Source organism: Humulus lupulus, chromosome 3 (genome assembly GCF_963169125.1).
Source record: "Humulus lupulus chromosome 3, drHumLupu1.1, whole genome shotgun sequence".
NCBI classification, from domain to species: Eukaryota; Viridiplantae; Streptophyta; class Magnoliopsida; order Rosales; family Cannabaceae; genus Humulus; species Humulus lupulus.
Window position 1 is genome coordinate 13,381,255 of NC_084795.1, and position 19,081 is coordinate 13,400,335.

General features: G+C 33.0%; 1 protein-coding gene across 1 annotated transcript; it reads left to right on the plus strand.

The window, feature by feature from the left end:
• The first annotated feature begins 3,682 nt into the window (after positions 1 to 3,682).
• On the plus strand, positions 3,683 to 6,465 carry LOC133820936 (polygalacturonase At1g48100). Its single transcript, XM_062253495.1, has 8 exons — positions 3,683 to 4,008; positions 4,147 to 4,275; positions 4,426 to 4,593; positions 4,698 to 4,733; positions 4,840 to 5,047; positions 5,396 to 5,477; positions 5,588 to 5,696; positions 5,799 to 6,465. The coding sequence occupies exons 1-8, from the start codon at positions 3,724 to 3,726 to the stop codon at positions 6,219 to 6,221; spliced, it is 1,440 nt and encodes a 479-aa protein (XP_062109479.1). The 5' UTR covers positions 3,683 to 3,723; the 3' UTR covers positions 6,222 to 6,465.
• The last annotated feature ends 12,616 nt before the right edge of the window (positions 6,466 to 19,081 follow it).

Here is a 19,081-nt window from a genome sequence, read left to right on the forward strand (position 1 = left end):
TTCTCTTCACTAATCTGATCTTGATTGAAACGTTCAACCACTTGAATTCCCTTCAATGGTTAGCGAGTGCTTGCATCCTCCCGACGCAAGGCTTGTAAAAATCTTCTCCCGAAGATTACAAACGTTGTGTTCAAATTACAATGTGTATTCACTCACAAACATGGTATAAACTCACCACAAAAAACTAAACACACATATTACTACAAGATCATGTGAATGCTTATGAACTTGAATACAAAGAGGAACTCTCACAAATATTACAATTATGCTCACAAATAATGCATCTCAGAGTTCACTTTTCTCACTGCCTTTAGAGCCCTATTTATAGAGTCTTTTTTTGTACTCACAAAGGCTGAGAAAAAATTCTTCTAATAAAGGCAAGAATCATAGAAGTTATTCTTGATTGTCGAAGAGTTGCCTTATTTAGAAGATGATGATCCGACAGATGCGATATCCGTGGGGACAGCTCAGACCTGTGTCGGATCAAAACAAGCTCAAAAAGGAAACAATAATTAATGACATTAAGAACTAGTTTCCTGATTGCAATCCTTGAGCTGCACGGAAATATATCAGCAAATAATCCAAAAACAACTTTGGGTAAGTACCGAATATTTGCAATAAATTTTGTTTCCTTTATAAACAAAATGAGACAATATATGCTAAATAAGGAAGCACATTATTGACCAAAATTCACACAAAAGGAAAGAGGATTTCCGAAAATTGAAATAAAGGAAATCAAATATTTCTGAAAATTATAATAAGGGAAACCAAACAATTCCGAAAAATATAATAAAGGAAAACAAATATTTTCGAAAATTATAATAAAAGGAAAACAAATATTTCCGAGAATTATAATAAAAGGAAACAATTAAATCAACCAATTTATCTTTTAAGAAAAATATATTTATATAAAAATGCCAATTATAGGATTTACAAACAGTGTTTACTTGATGGACAGGAATTGGTGGGAGTACCAGCCACCAACTGATTGTAGCTGGTATTAGAAGAGATTAGTTGCTGTCAAAGAAGCTTTCAAAGCCAAGGCAGATCTGTCATATTTTGCAGCATTGAGGTATAGCATTCAAATTGGCCATGATTTACTATTTGATCAACCACTTGGAGTAGGTTGGAGCAAAGTGGTTTGGGATAGACTGAGCATTCTGAAGCATAGAATTGTGCTTTGGCTGGTAATGTTGCAGAGACTTCGAACTAGAGATCAGATTCAAAAGTTTGAGCCTTTAGTGGATCAATCATGTCTGTTATGTGGAGCTGATAATGAGAGCATAAGCCATATATTATGTTATTGTCATTATAGTAGTGCTTGTTTGCAGAAGATTAAGTACTGGATGGGTTGGAAATCGGCTTCATTGGATCTGCTGCAATTAATTCGGTGGATCAATAAAGCAAAGAAGATGAGTGCTATTCGGAAGAACATCATGTATGCTACTCTTGCAGCTCTAGTCTACCACATTTGGAGAGTCCAGAATGATGTGTATTGGAATAAAAAATTATGGCATATTACTAATACTGAAAGTGGAAAGGGAAATACAAGTTAGGATTACTTTTGTAATGCCAAAAAAGGCTCAAACCATAGATAGAGATTGGTTCACTAAGATCAGTAAAAAATAGATGTAGTAGTGGTTGAGTTGTGTTTGGTGTTGTAATTGGTTGGTTGTAAACTTTGGAAGTTTAGCAATACAATGGTTCTTATTCATAAAAAAAAAAAAAATTAAATAACTATAGGCAAATTTATTGAAGTTGGACAAGTGTCTTAGACGACTATGTAAACCCCAGTTATCCCAAGGGTTGGTTTTTATTGTTTTCTATATAATAATACATATTGAGTATAATTCGACTTTTATCTTTTTCATTTTTTTTTTCCATCTTAGGACTCAACGGGGCCATGGCACCGACCAGTTGCACAATTGGCCCACGGCGTGCCATAAAAGAAGACAGAAACAGAGTAATAACTCACCCCAACATAACAGATATATAGCCTCGTCACCTTTTTTTTCTTCTCTTCTATCTTTTCGCTTTTCATTTGGTACCTACATATATATATATATATTCATTCAGAACGTGTGTGCCACCTTCTTCTTTTTTTGTTAAAAAATAAAAAAAAGGATACACCTAAGAATCAGTAATGGCTCTGTGTTCTCTAACAACAACTAAATAAACTGCTACCTTTTATCAAAAGAAAGTATAATTAAAATTAAAAATAGGGTTTGCTTTTGCCATTGGGTTGTGGAAATATATTATGCTTTGAGGTATATTAGCATAAAAAAATTGACTGCAAGTAGGGTTCTTTTTTAGCCATATATAGTGGCCAACTCTAATTTGTCCTCAACTAATACCCTAGGACCACCACCACCACCAATCCCTTCTTCAACTTCGGTCTATTTTCGGCATGAAAGTTATTAGAAACACACGCAGACACCTTTTATTTTGTATTTAATTTAAGAATTTTCTTCTAAGGGTTTCGAATTTGGATGACATTGATGATCATAACATTTAATCCCGTATAACATTTTTATGGTAGTGCACTAAAAAAATCAATCATGACAAAAGTTATTAGTTTCTCATGAGTTGATTGGAGGAATCCAGGTCATAACCTTGATTTCAGGTACTATTTCCTTTATTAGAATATGAGATTAGTCATTATAAATTAATGTTATCTTATACTACTGGAGATTAATAATATACATATATAGCTTCGCTATATGCAACTCTCATTTAATGCAATAATGAATATCAAACCTTTTAAGGACACAAAAATGTTCAATAATGGAAGACACTAGAGACAATAGAGAATGAGAATCTATTACACCGCCCCATCAATGATTACTTCTTCTTTTTTTATATTACAAAACTTTTTATCCTTGTATTACGGTAGCCAAAAGAAATAAGAGTATACATAGTCTTTGTTTGCGTGCTACTATATATTCTCTAGGTATAATATTAGCTCATGAGTCTGATCCATTCCAAGTGAACTGTTCTAGTTCAAATGATTTATTTATGCATTATCATTGCATAAATATATATATATATATATATATATCTGTATATAAAACTTGGTAATCCAATATTATAGCAATAAGAGTTAGTGGTGGTGTTACGTAACCTTATCAACATATGTACCATGACTACTTTCATTATACTCTCTACATTGTTGAGTAGTCCTCATGAAAAAGAAACGTCAGTTTGGTCACTTGGTGCATATACATACATTTATATATTCATATAAACTGTTATGAACAATGATATGTGTACTTAAAATCTGCACAAAAATATTACACATAGTAATGTGACAGTGCTTTTTAAAATAGTAGGGGTTTCAATTTTAAAAAATGTAATTGACTAAGCTAGTTTACTATGTCACTGTGTATAATGTTTAGATGCATATTTTGGGTGCACATATCGTTACTAAACTGTTATATATTCTGGCCAATGAAAAGTACTATGTGACATTTTCTAGTGTAGGAGCACAATCGTTTTATATTCTTCTTAAATAAAAATGCAGTATGCTATAGTATTTATAAGGGTATTAATGAAATTTAGAACCCCACCAAAGGCTATTTCGGTAAAGTGTGGCACTATCTAAACTGTCTATAACTACCTTAAACCCTCTCCAAGCCTGAAGCATAGAACAATCTGAAACTCTTTGGTTTAGAATACATATCAATCTCTCTCGTTCTTCGTAATAAGATCATTAAAATTGTAGAGATGAAGAAAAATAAGAGCTCATCACTTCTGATTGTTCTGCTTATCTTGGTCCTAATCTTGGTTACGTTTTCTACAATCTCAGTCGAAGCAAGAAAGCACCAAACTAAGAAGAACAAACCACACAAGCATAAAAAAGATAAAGGTGGTCGTAGTAGTAGTGGTAATAATAATGATTCTCCATGTCCATCTCCAGGTCCAGTGCCAGCTCAACCTCCTTCCGGGTCTAACATTTTCAATGTCTTGTCTTTTGGAGCCAAAGGTGATGGAGTTTCAGATGATTCCAAGGTAATATATTAAAACAAAATCACTTCTTTATAAATATATATATATAATATGTATGCTATATCTATATGAGTTTGCAGCTGTGTTTGTGTTCTTTTTTCTTATTTGTTTATGCTTGAATGATGACAAATGTTCAATCAGGCACTTCTAGCAGCATGGGAAGCTGCATGCAAAGTTTCTGGTGCCACAGTAATAATTCCATCAAAATACAAGTTTCTTATCAAGCCCATAACTCTTCAAGGCCCTTGTATGCCTCACCTAATTCTTCAGGTTCACTTTTATATCATTTCTTTTTCACTGAATTTCATGGCGTAATAGATACCAAAAAAAGAAAAGACGGGAGTATATTCTTTTTGTCATAAGATACATGGTTTTTTGTTTATTGAAAGTACAAAACTCATATAGTGGAACTCTTGACAGATTGATGGTACTCTATTGGCTCCTCCAAAAATAGGGTCCTGGCAGAAATACAATTTATTTCAATGGATATTCTTCAAATGGATCAATAGTTTCACCATCCAAGGCACTGGTGTTGTTGATGGTCAAGGCTCTAACTGGTGGTCTCTCTCCCAAGCTTACAACGCTCAGGTTTGTTTAATATATTTTCTTTTATAGTACTTGTGTTGTGAGGATCACTAGCTAGCAAGATATATATTGTTCTAAAAAGAGAACCTTCTTGATATTTTTTGCAGAAGAAATCCAAGTATATTCCGGAAATGAAACCTACTGTAAGACTCCTTTATTTTCTCTCTTTGTTTTGCTTAATTGTAACTTAATATATATATTCTAGTACAAGTGTATAATATGTTTTGCTTTGTGTTAAAACACTTGTAGGCTTTGAGATTCTATTCAAGCTATGATGTCACAGTTCGAAACATTCAAATCATAAACAGCCCTCAGTGTCATCTCAAATTTGACAGCTCTAAGCGGATCAAAGTTGACAATATTACAATATCTTCACCAGAAAGTAGCCCCAACACAGATGGTATTCACCTGCAAAACTCTCAGGACGTAGAGATTCATCATTCAAATATTGGGTGTGGTAAGCAAAAGAATATATATTCAAGGCTAATTAATAATCACAAATTTATATATATATATATGTAACATTATATTATATATATATATATATATTCTCCTTACTAGTAATATTGAAATTTTTTAGAGGACCTGCATGTGCATTCCGCACTTGAGTCTCAAAAATTATAGTTGATGACATAAGGTCCTTTAAACGGTAAACTGTCAGAAAACTAACTTTTGAAACAAGCAGAGTACCAAAACCACTAACTTTTTTCTCAGCGGGGCTTTGTAGCAGGCTAAAGAATGTGACTCAAAAGAGACAAAATATAGTAAACTTGTATTCTTATGTTGGGACTTTCTCTTTTTACAGGAGATGACTGTGTATCCATACAGACCGGTTGCTCAAATGTTCATGTTCATCATATTAATTGTGGCCCTGGACATGGTATAAGGTACATCATCTGTCATCCACATGTATATTCAAATCTGCAAAAAGATGACTTTTTGAAGTGTCTACTTTTTACTTACTTTTTCATATATTCTTTTTATTTTTTTTCTACAGCTTAGGAAGTCTAGGAAAAGACAAAACTGTTGCTTGTGTTTCCAATATCGTTGTTGAAAATACTTCAATTCGAAACACTTTATCAGGAGTAAGAATCAAAACTTGGCAGGTAAACAAAATCTCATGTTACTAGGATTGACTAAAATTAACTATATATATATATATATACCATGCAAATTTTTAAATATATATGTTCTACTTGGTTCTATAGGGAGGGCTTGGATCAGTGAAAAATGTGTCATTCTCCAATATCCAAGTTACTGATGTGAAAGTTCCTATAATGATAGACCAGTACTACTGTGACAAGAACTCATTTTGCAAGAACCAAAGTGGGGCAGTGGCAATTTCAGGGGTTAAGTATGATCGAATAATTGGAACTTTCTCAGCTCAGCCTATTCATCTTGCTTGTAGCAAAGAAATCCCATGCACAGATGTTGATCTCATTGATATTCAGCTTAGTCCTTCACCTGGGTACAGAGGATTAAAGCAAGCCTTATGCTCAAACTCATACGGGAAATCAGAGGCTCCATTGGTTCCTTCAAGCATTGACTATTGCGTGAGAGGTGCTGGTGGCCCAGTTAGGAGAACAGAAAGGTCACATGAGCATATGTGTTTCCCTGGGAAATTGGTATAGGAAAGTACTAGTTAAAATGGTCTAGTCAGGTGGTCAATGGGCATTGGTTGTAGTGTACTGTTTTTTCTTTTATTATTGCACCTTTTTAGGAGCTTCCCTTCAGCTAAATTTTTCAGTGTATGAAGGTGAAGGTGTGGTGTGTTGTGGTGTTATATTATTCTACTCTTGTAAAATAGTCAGCATTTTGAATAAAAAATTCTCAGTAAGTGGTAGTTCTTTATTAATTATTCTTCCTTGTATGAGCTAAGTGGAGACCCCAAAGTAGGGGTGGGTGAAGCATTGGTATTCCACTAAATAATTCATTGTAAAAAGGTTGAAAAAGTTCGAGTAGACACACACACACAAGCCTTATTTTTTTTTTACTCATTTCACTGACATTGAGATAGATTTGAAACTAAACATTCAGGTTACATATAATCTTGGTTATTTTATTTTTCTTCTAAAAAGAATGGCCTAACTAGAAGTAGTGAAGTAGTACTAGTGTTAGGTGGAAAGTGTTAGGGAGGTTTTGTGGTGGTGGAAGAGGAGTTGGGCGTGACGAACCCCTTTTGAAGGCCTTAGCTGCACGCGAAATGGGCTATAAAAAGAATTATTAGTGATAAAGGTAGGTAATGGTGGTGGTGGTGGTGGTGAGAGTATGAGTATCTGTAAACTTTGTTACTTCTCTACTTTTTGTCTCAAAAATGCTTTGCAGGCTTTATCCGATCATCTAACTATTAAAATATTTGTTCTCAAATAAAAAGTTAACTGTTTAGAGGCTTGAATGTCTCTCACCCTTTTTTAGGCTATTATTATTATTATTATGGGCGAGAACAAATTTTAAGTACTTCACTTCTACAGAAGACATGTCTCACAACCAAGTATGGCTGTCAATCAATGGTCCCATTAGAGTAAGGATTCAGAGATTATTAGTTATTGTTAGCTATTGTAAGGTCTTCAAGAGTGTTTCTTTATTAGATTTGTAATCATCTTAACATATATATTGATAGGGAAAGGCTTCGGTGCTCCACTTTTCTTTTCAACACTGGTGTTGTCTATATCTGGTCTTAAACGTGCACTTGTTGACTCTAGTTTATATAAATTGAAGGGACGTTATTAATTGTACAACCTCCCACTCCATATCATTCCTTCAAGAGTTGTTTTATTTGGAACAAATCGTTTGCTCCCGATTTTGAAGTCCCTATTAATCGGTGGGTTCATTTCTAAAAGTAAACACTTGAGAGAGATATGGGTATTGGATCTGCCGATTTTGAATATCCCGCTCTAACCCTGGTTGTGGGTGGTGATTATAAATTTACTGGGTTTTGGATCTCCCGACTTCCGAATTCCTTTAATACCCGTCGTTTGTTTGGTGAGTTATGTCCTTAATAAATTTACTAGGTTTTGGTATAGTGAGTTATGTCCTTAACGTTGGCAATCCAGGTTTACCCGCAGTGTGTATTTTTTCCTATCTTGTTAGTGTTTTAAAGTTAAAGGTGGGATGCGACCTTCACTCTCGTTCTTCTACTTCTTATTAAATGTTTTTGGGTTGGTTATTTATCTTTGTATAATATGCTTGGGATGTTTGTGTTAATTTTTGACTTATAATCGATTGGATCATTCGTTTGCAGTGTGAGTGTTTAGTTATTAACAATGGGTCTATGTTATTTTCCATTGAAATGAATGGATTTGTTTTGGGGACAACCTTGGTGTATTCTAGTTGTATTTGATCAAAATGCGAAATCTTGTAAAAAAACATTTGTGTTATATTTTAATCTCGTGAGTTTATCTTTGTACAAGAAGGGCACCTATATTTATAGTTTTGAGATTGTATTTAAGATTGTTTGATTTTGTATTTTGTCTTCTTTTTTGTTTTTTTGTTGTTGTAGGAAGGTATGTAGTTTGGACTGTAGTAGTCGTTTGGACTGGGTTGTGGTGTTGATGTATTGGAGATGTAGCCATTCAATGTAAAGTTGAAGAAGATTAGCATCATGTTCACTGTCTGTTTTTTGGGTCATGAGTACTGTTTTTTTGGGGATATTAAAGAATCAATTTACCCTCATTACCTTCTCAGATGAATTAATTTGTAATGGTTAGATTGTAAAGATGGTAAATTGGGTTAGATATTTTGGTGTAATAATATCTTAGTCTAGTTGCAATCCGATGTTGTTGCAGGGACATGAGAGGGTCATTGTCATTGCTTCATCTCCTTTTTAAACCATATGAATTTTTGAGTTCTATTATGGGGTTTATGTTTTAATGTGTAACCGAATTGGTCTATTTTTCACATCCTGTACAAAAGTTATTGTTAATAGTAAGGCAGGTACAGTTCACCACTTTTTAGACTAGTGTGGAATTAAGCATCTATATTTTTATAAGTTTCCTCCCTCTTTGATTAACAGGAAATTGAAAATACATCACCAATTACTATATTTCTACTTTATCGTATAAATGTCTAAAATTTTGGATTGGCTATTTTGTAAAAGTTGGCCAAATTTGAGTACTAAAATTTGGAATAATGTAAAGTTCATGTTAGTGTTAATAATAAGATGAGGTAGTTGTATTCTTAAATTATAAAAAAAAGGGCATGACATTTTACAAGGAACTTCTTTAATGACCCTTCTCAGACCCCACACACTTACTGCATTATTCTATATAATCCACCAAAACGGTTCTTCTTTCCCTGACATTAGAAATCCAGAACTGTTAGTGTTAAGATCTTTCTTTTGCAAATTGTAGTCCCAGAGTATATATCGCAATTTTTGGTTTGAATTTTGCTAAATTAATCTTAAAATTCCAATTGGTGAAGTGCTATTTTATTTTTAATATGAAATGGGTATTAAAAAAGATGCAATGAACTAGATTGAAGTGTGTTCTCTTCTGTGGAGGCTGGTGTTGTGGAGCCTAAGCTGAGGAACGTTAAAATGGCCCTTACTTTGGGTTTGGGGAACGAGTAGTGTAGTGTCCATGTTTTTTCAGATTGTTTGGAGGTTCATTTTAATGAAAGATACATGTTGATCGAAGGCCAATTCATTTAGGTGTAAACAATAAAGTGTAGTCATTGAACTATTAATCTAACAAATACTATCACATTTAAAAATACTCATTTTTAAATAGGGTTCAGGTTCGTGAAAGAAGAACACTTCTATGGATATAAAGTAGAGTTATTTGATTATTAATACATAAAAGAGCTAGGACTTCAAAATTGCCTAAGTATTAGAACCTCCTCCACTTCAAGCAAATGGGGCATTCAGGATACGTTTCTTAAGTAGGCGATATAAAGAGAATTGCAATAAACGATGTCTGTTACAGAGGCTTGATGAGTCTGTTTTTAGCATAGTTTTAACATGTGTTTAGGATAAGTTTGAGTCATTTTTGGTGGAGTGTGTTGCGGTATTATGCTTGTTTTGGTATATTTTCAGGAAATAGGAGAAGAAATCGTGAAGTTTGGCAAATGACTGAAAAATCAGTTAAAATTGGGCAATTTGTGCTAAAAGTTGATAAGAATGAAGCTGAAGACTCATTTGCGGAGATAATTGGTAGCTTTGGAGTTTGGAATCAAGATTTTGGAAGAATTTGAGGGGCCGCGGCGCTTGAATGGAGAGCTGCGGCGCAAGGGAGAAACAGAAAGGGCCTTAATTCTGGAATTTTGAAGGGCTGCGGCGCCTGAGGGACGCGCTGCGGCGCTTGCTGAAGTCAGAGAGGATGCGCTGAACCATTGATGCGCGCCGCGGCGCTTGGATGGTAGGGCCGCAGCGCGTATGGCTGAACGTGACTTTCAGTATTGTCGAATTTGTTAGATTTTTTGTTTAAATACGTTTTTAAAGTTAATTATTGGGGATTATGCAGAATTAGAGAGAGATAAGTCTTTGGAGGCAGAAGAAAAACATTGAGGACCTAAAGTTTGAATTCTTATTCTCTTCTGTAATTTCTCTACTGATGTTTATGTTAATATTTAATTTGATTGATGTCATTATGTCTGCTTTGAATTAATCTTGTTATTAGGGTTTTAGTGGATTCTTCTTGAAACTTTGATTTCTTAATGAAATTTTCCTGAATGTCTTTCTTCTGCTGTGGATTATCATACATTTAATGCTTGTGAATGTTTGATCATCATTTACATGTTCATATGATTTTAACCTAAATTCTGAAAAGAAAAGGGTAATTATGCTATAGATAAATGATCGCAATTTCATATTAGATGAAAGTACTTTTATGAGTTGTGTAGTTTAGGGTTTTTGTGCTTAAAGCCTGCAATGTATTGATTTACCACAGAGATGTAGGAAATAATATATTGTAGAGAATTATAGATCCTAACAAGACTATAATATATAATTGTAATCTGCTACCGTAACAGAATTAAGAAATCTTGAGAATTGATTAGAAATCATAAGTGGAAAGTTGATGAAACTAAAGCTCTAACTTTTGCATCTGTTAATTTAAATCAACTCTTTTTACTGCATTTATTTAAGTATTAGTAGTTTCCTAAATTTTAGTAATAATTATTTTAATTGTCAATCTGAAATTATTAAGCAAATCAATTAGAATTAGAAATTAATTGTTGGTGGTTAATATCAGTCTTCGTGGGATCGACACTTGACTTATCATATATTACTTGATTAGGGGCATTCAGGATACGTTTCTTAAGTAGGCGATATAAAGAGAATTGCAATAAATGATGTCTGTTACAGAGGCTCGACAATTTTGGAGTTTGTTAGAAGAAGTATTTAAATAAGTTGTGCATCCTCTATGTCTCCATCATTTGCACTCTCCATGCTAACATTATTTGGTTGTTGAATATGATTTTGGTGAACCGCAATTGGATCATCTTCGTCTTCTTGAATGTCATCTTCATAATGATAATTTTCTTATTCTCTCATTAACTGCATATGCCATATTAATTAGTTGAATGGGTGGGAATACAAATCTTGGAGATCTTTTTTTTTTTGTAAAATTAAATTTTATTCACTAGACGATATCTTAGATTTTGGATTGTTAAAGCAGAAGTCTGTAGCTGCTCCCTAGCCTCAATGATCCTTTCAACAAGGACATTATGCATTCCTCCAATCATTCGAAGTAGCTCATTTGCTTTGCTAACACTTACCTGCATTATATGCAATTATGCATCGTCTATCAGTGTTGATTAAGGAATGCAGTTTTATACTATTAATATGGCTTTTTAGTTGCAATTAAAATTGGTCATAGAAAATATAGGTTGGAGAAGCCTATAAATAGATACTATTGATACACTTAAATTTGAAATTCCATTTATTTACAATTAGATTAGCAAAGTAACGTTATAGATTAATATCTTACATGCTTCATGTGTGGTGGTATTGAGATATCTGGCGTGTTTACATCTTCTGGAATCCGTATGACATCAGGTCATCCTTGAGTCATTGGTAATAGGATCATCCAAGGCGGTGTTGGTATGTTGTCATCGACAAGCATGACTTCTTTCTCAACATCGCACTTGATCCTTACGGTCATATCCATTGGATCTTCTCCACCCTGCAATGTAGTTCATGTCTAAAAGATATCAAGTTGTTACTTTATTTTCATAAGATTAGGGAGGTGAACTTAGATGTTATTGTTTTCTATACCTGAGGTTGGGTTACAGAGTTATTATTTAGGTATGTTTTTAGGAAGGGGGGATATGCGTTGGGGTCGAAGTCTTTAATAAAGTGGAAAGCTTCACGTCCATTACTAGCCATATCCCTAATGATGTAAGTTGTCTTTTTTGAAGAAAGCATTGACTTAAGGGGTCATTCGGAAGTAGAAAATGGCATGTTCAAAGGCTTTGCACACTAATTCTCTCTCCCAAATACCAGGACCTCCCCTTTTTCACTAACCATTAGTAGCCGCTTATGGGTGGACTCCATACTTTGTTTCATGAATTCTGGATACTGATCAACCGTTCCCCACAGTCTCCAATTAACCTATAAAATTTTACATAAAGTTTTAGTGCTTAATGTTTATGTGCTATAAATTATGTGCATCATGTGTCAATAAGCAGACTATGTACAAATCACGTGAGGAGTCTTACTTGATGGATTTCTAAATGTGAGAGATGATGTCGCATATTATTCAATGTCAAAGAATTAGTAAAATCATATGTTGAGGAGGAATTCAGGCATTCGAGCTCTCGTGGAAGTCCATTGAGTGTAGGCCGCACGGTATTAGTTATGTCTGACCGAAAGCTTAGGTATTCAATAGACCAGACCTACATCACGATTATTACCCGTGTTAAATTGTTTATAATAACTGACAATAGATGAGTTACAAGATATACTGATTAATTTAATAATTAAAATGAAAAGGGTTATTAAATTAATAATAGATAATTTAAAAGTTTAAACTTTTCATACCTACCAATAATGCATACTACTTCCAACCTTGTTTAGATTACCTCGAGAAATGTCATCCATTTGCTCATACAAATGACCCAGTCCAGCAGCCCCCCAATTATACTTGTATATATTACTCAAGTTCCTCAAACAGGGTAATAATACAAGAGATACATTCATGGTCTCATTTGCCAATATGGTAGAACCAATTAGTGCTAATAAGAAAGCTCTAACTATACAGTCATTCCCAAATGATGATTTTGGATTCATGTTGTTGTACTCTCTAATTAGCCACCCTATCTCCACTGATCAATGAATTTTTCCATCTATAGATGACCCTAAGCAATGGAACAAGATTTCTTTCTTATTATGGATTTTGGGGTCGAGTTTCAATGGTTTACCAATGCAAGGGATTCCTGTAATTGCACTATAATCTAAAGGTGTCATAGGCATTTCACCAACATTGTCGATATGGAAAGTATGAGTTGAGTCCCATCATTTCTCAGCTATAGCAATAATGATATTCGTGTTCATGGGTAGCCACTGTATGGTGTCAATAAGTGTTGCCAATCTAGTGCCTATGATTTTCTCCTTCATCAACTCGTCTATGTGTAGGTACCAATCTTTTAGGAGTAAGGGCTTGTTGGAATGTAGCCCCAAATGAAGTTGATGTTCCTGTTAAAAAATATAATTCAACATTCAATAATTTTGGATTACTAACTGACAAAGTTTACTCTTTAACTGACCGTGTACATATGAGATTAAATAGTTGGTTTTTAGTAATTGGCTTAATACTTTATTTAAAATTAAAAACATACATATTTCTTAGTCATAAAAACATGTACTGCATAACATTTATTTCGCATCGAGTAAATCCAAACCATAGATAGTTAGTACAATGTTTTGTTACAATAACAATATATGGAGATTAAGAAGGATACCTTCAAGAAGATCAAAACAATCATTTAACACTGGATTTTGGTGAAGATGGATTAAATAAATAAGACTATAAAATATACGGATTATGGCTCACATTGTTGCTGATATGTTGAAGAGGTAGAGGATGATAAGGGTTTGGTGAGTTTAATATTGTCATCTCTTTGAGGGTTCTTAAACCCGATTTGGCAAGTCGAATCAATGATTTTCGCCGTTTGGGTATTTGTTGTCGTGTTCTAGTCGCCAAATTGTTTCTTGATGTGTAGTTTTGTACCTCTGCCTCGAAGGTCCTGATGGTTTGAAATTTTGGTTGATTAAGGCCATGGTTGAATTTCGTACTCCCTTTCTTCAGTGGTTTCATTGCGTAAGAGGAAGAATTTTTCAGAGAATCAAAATTTGGGGATTCTAGGGTTTTCCCTTATTACACACCATAAAACGCAGTTTTCTAATTTCAAATTTTTTGGAAAATCTCACTGATGCTTTTGAATATTATTTATTCCAGCACTAAATATCTTACCAACCCCTTATATAATTTTGTAAACCCAATTTTTACAATTTTTTTTTACCAACATCTACATATTTAATAATCATTACGACATATATTGTTTGGCATAATTTAAATAATTAGTATAAAATTTCCTCTTGATGCATATCGTTTCATCCATACTCTCTTATTATTATATAAGTACTAGATACAAGCAATGTACAATATCCATGTTTGCTTAGTTTTATTTATAGAATTTTTCCACTACATTAATTAAAATTTAATTTTTGGTTTATTTTTATGGAGATTTTCCTTAACCAAGAAAAAAAGCTAGGGATTTTGATTATTAAAAAAAAAAAGATGATGAAACAAATTTGATTAATAGCAACAATATATACACATAGTCCACTAGTAAATCAGTTGATGTGTGGAGTAAAAACTTTTTAAGATACAAATTAAGATATATCTCAGTATGGCTGATATGTTTAAACATTTGTTTGAATCACTCATCGTAAACATGCATAAATGAAACTATCAACAACATTTTTCATCTTGAATTGTTATGTTCAGAAAATAACATATTTTGATTTTTACTGACTTTTCATTTAATTTTACTTTAACTTTTTAAACGTGAAATTTGAGACCTTTTTTTTGAAACAATGTGCAAAACCTTGAAATTGTGTGCCTTAATGTACCTATGAGATTAAGACTTTTATTAAGACATGTAACTATTACTGCACGGTGACCATTTTTTAGCTTTATATATTATAAAGGATAATAAAGGTCATCTTCACCTTTAACTATTGCCCTTACAAGTTCAATAGTAAGGGAGTGTGGTTTGAATAAAGCCCACTTAATCAAGCCCAGTATATGAGTTTAGTATTTTTCTAACTACTGGAACAGAGAACCCCATATTTGAGAAGGTAGATGACGGAGGAAATGAACAAACGACTTAAAATATCGAAATCTATCCATGGCACTTTAGTTTCTTGGGAAAGTTAAAGTCACAATGGTTAAATTGTGTTTCAGGAACAAGGGTTGTAAGCTATGGAAATGGTAAGATACTAAGGGCTAAAGGTTAAACTTACTGATATGCTTAAAGGAAAATTGAAGTAGTTATAGTGACTTTAAAAAACTAGAATACAAACATAGTTAAGGAGGTGTACAAGCTTACTGAAAAGTAAAATAAAAGTGATGGAAGAAATAACTCTTTAAAGATAAGTGGATTTGTGGAGATCCTGTTCATCGATTACGATGTCCGATGCGAAGGTTGGACATAGAACCGAGAAGAAAACCCACAGCGAAAGCTGAACTTACTTCATTTGCTGATGTATTTTCATTCTCATCAACTGAAGTTGAGGTTTCTTCAGTAGTTGCATTTGGTCCATTTGTTTGATACTGAATTTTATTATTGTTTTCTTCATCATGAGGGTTTACCTTGTGAGGTGTGACTGTGATACGACCAAAATATGACTCATATTCTTCTATAGCTTCTTCTATGGTATTGTATCCTCTAAAACAGTTGCCACTAAATCCAAACACCTCCTTGCTGCAATCAGCCCATGACTCAAAAATACCAATTGATCTGCCCACAAATACCACATAATTTTTTTTTCGACCCATTGCTTGGAAATAAGATGACGAGATAAAAATTCAAAGATGGTAAACTAGAGTCTGTCTGAGGAGGAACGAATGGAGTACTTTATTGGCATTATTTTTTTATATAGTTGGTGTGACTCTCTAAAGACTGACTTAGAGCAACTTAAGTGGGTCTTGCTAGGATAAGAGCTTGGTGGTGGGGTCAAGTGATGAGGTGGACGGGTATTTGTTAGAATAGAACAACCAACGTGACTCCGTTGGGCAACGTTTCTATGCTAATTATTCTCCTATTATTTGTCTTTTTTTATTAGTGAGATTTATTTAAAAAATGGTGGTGGGGTCAATTAAGCTTCTTTTAATATAGACTGCACTGCAGTTGCTCTTACATGCTTGGTGGGGTCAATTAAGCTTCTTTTAATATAGACAAGTATTTGTTTTTAATAGGATTAAATTAAACACAGTTAAAAGACAATCAAAGAAACATCAATTTCTTAATTGAGGAAGATGTTACATATTTGAATTAGTTCAATAAAGTAAGAAGAACAACCATACAATCTTTCATAGTATCACTATACATATTGTTAAATGAAACAAGAATCAGTAAATAGTGGAAGACAAATATCTACAAAGCTTGAACCAATAACACAAAAATATAGGGTTTGAATTCATCAGAGTTAGTTAGATCTGATCAACTAATTAAACTATTTATAGTAAGTAAAACAGGACCACATCACATCACAAAGTCACGTTTGAACTTCCCATGTGGACAATACAACCTATTACAAAATACATCTAACTAACCAATCAAACAATGAGAACAACCCATAACACAGTAATAAAACATAACACAACTCAAACATAATTTTTACCAAACATGACAAGATCTTATCAGACATTAACACCTTATACAAGTAAAGTTTTATTCTTTTAATTTAAGCTTAAAAAAATTGTGTTTCGGGAAGTTGCTTTCATATGGTAATAAAAAATCATGGGAATTATGGCCTTGAAAATTTTAATATATAATAAGTTATAAACCTACACAAATTAGAAAAAAATTACGAAAATACAGATGTAATATACCAAATAAAAAAACAACCCTTAGAAATTATTTTAATTTTGAGTATTTTATCATAAAACGTCTATATTTGTTTAATTATTTTGTAAATGTGCATGATTATCCACCATAGAATTAGTAAATAACTTTTGTTTTTTATTGGATATAATTTAGGTGTTGTTTGGTTGGGTAGATTAAATGGAATGGAATGGGAATAGGGATGGGAGAGACAATCTATCCACCAACCCATTTCTCCCATAGCAACATGGAATATGTGCTATTTGTTAGGCTTCCAATAAACAAACATGTTGGGTCCATAATGGCTTACTAGATGGGGGATAGGATTTCTAGGCGAAATGCGGAAATCAAAATTTCTAAGTTCAAAATAACGAGCCCTAATATTCTGCTATTTATATCATACAAATCTTTTGACTTATGTTGTTACCAGCTTACCCTACGGTGTAGCCCATACTTACATATTGGATATTTAGTAGTGCAATTAAGTGAGAGTATTATTCATTGATATGAAATCTATAACTTCTGTATGCAAAGTGAATTCATGATCTCCTTAATAGCTTTGTTCAAAAGCACCTCCTTCATTGATATGTCATGTCTATAAATAAAGTGTTATAGCTACGATTTTCAATGAACAGAAGTCTGACGACATAAGTCAGAAGACAACAAGAGTTAGACACATAAAACTATAGAAACACACTATTCTAGCCATTCTCGTCTTCTTATCTTCTAGATATAAAAATCATGTGTTGAGAAACAACACACACTCGTTCTAGGTTGATCAAATGATTCGTGAGGAAGACTGTAATTGCAATAATATATGAATTTTCATAAGATAGTCACATTTACCAATTGTTAGGATTAATGCCCTTAAAATCATGTGCATACATTTTTTTTATTTAAATAAAAAGTACAATTTTATTATATTTGAATGTTATAATTATTGTTTGAAATCACTTAACGAGTCCAACACTATTTAAATACACAGTCTAACGGTCTTGGCTAACCATGGCGTTACAAGTAACATATTAAAGTATGGGATCTTTAATGAATGGTTACTAGTACGATTTATAGTAAATATGCGAGATGCAAGTGATCTAAATTCAAATTACTGATGTGAATAGACATCTAAGTAAATGTGTTGTATATAATAGAGATTATATATGACATGATTGATGATAATTAATTATCGGTCCATAAACTTGTCGTTTAACATAACGACTTCATTGGTATCATAACGATGATCATTTGTAGATCAGTATAAATCCTTAGTATTCATGAACTCTTCTTTGTATGGAAGATCAATGTGTGAGCTTTCATAATCTGGATAGGAAGACGGTTGATTTAATACAAAAATATTCGAGGATAGTTGACAGGCTATAAAAGGTAATCTCTAATCTATTTGTATGTGATTTAATATATCTATATTGGGGTGTTTGGTATGGGGTAAAGTAGAGGTGGGAATGAGAATCTAAATCTCTTCCTATGTTTGGTTCAAATTTTAAGGGGGTAAAGTTAATAAATTGTGTGAGCCCCACATGTATTTTAAGGGTAAAGTGAATCCTTTTGTACACAAGAGTTTAATATTAAATCTATCCTAAGTCTTTCAATACTTTCCAAGGCAACTCAACTAATCAAAACAAACACCCCCTTATGTGTATGATCTTGACAGAAATTAATAATTTTAACAAATACCCACCCTATTGCGTAACTCGGATTTATTCTTTTAATACCAACACCAATTACCAATGTATTATTAGCAAGGCCCATTTATTTGCTATAGTAGTATATTCAATATTACACTTGAGTATTAAGTCGTACAAAGCAGTCCCTCTCATTACGTCATATCTACATATTCATGATTGCTTTTCAACCACCATATCTTCAAAGATCGGACCAGTTGGCATTACTAGCTGTGTGTAAATCATATTAAATTGGTTACTGACAACATTTTATGCAAACTATCAAATCAATAATATTATTAAAAAAAAAAATTTTGCTACTATTTTGTTTATTCCCGAAAACATGATAGTGTATGAGAGCATAGCTGATTAAATAAATCAAATGAAACGATGCAGTTCAATAAAAATAATTTTTTACTTCCTATCACTGTGCTCGTAATGAGTAACCTTTAGATATTGCCCCTGCAAGTTGACCAGAGTTTAAATTGATTTGAATATGTTTGGTGTACATTGATGATGCTTTCACAAGATATTGTTTCTGTGTTTTCGAGATATTCATGATAATTATAGGTTTGTATAATCCTTGTGCAATTGGCTACTTTATCGGAGTACATGCTCATAGCGAAAACTGAAGAGGAAGATGTGACATTCAATATAATAAAGATTTAAGTGGAGACATGATTTGACTTGAAAAATGGTGGGAAAAAAATATTTAAATTTTTTATGGGGATATAAAAAAATGTTCAATCCACCATTTATTCAGT

Excerpts from the sequence above, each read along its gene's own strand:
- LOC133820936 (XM_062253495.1), top strand. The coding sequence starts at position 3,724 with ATGAAGAAAAATAAGAGCTCATCACTTCTGATTGTTCTGCTTATCTTG. Across the intron at positions 4,009-4,146 it reads GAGTTTCAGATGATTCCAAG|GCACTTCTAGCAGCATGGGA; the intron begins GTAATATATTAA and ends ATGTTCAATCAG. Across the intron at positions 5,048-5,395 it reads TCATTCAAATATTGGGTGTG|GAGATGACTGTGTATCCATA; the intron begins GTAAGCAAAAGA and ends CTCTTTTTACAG.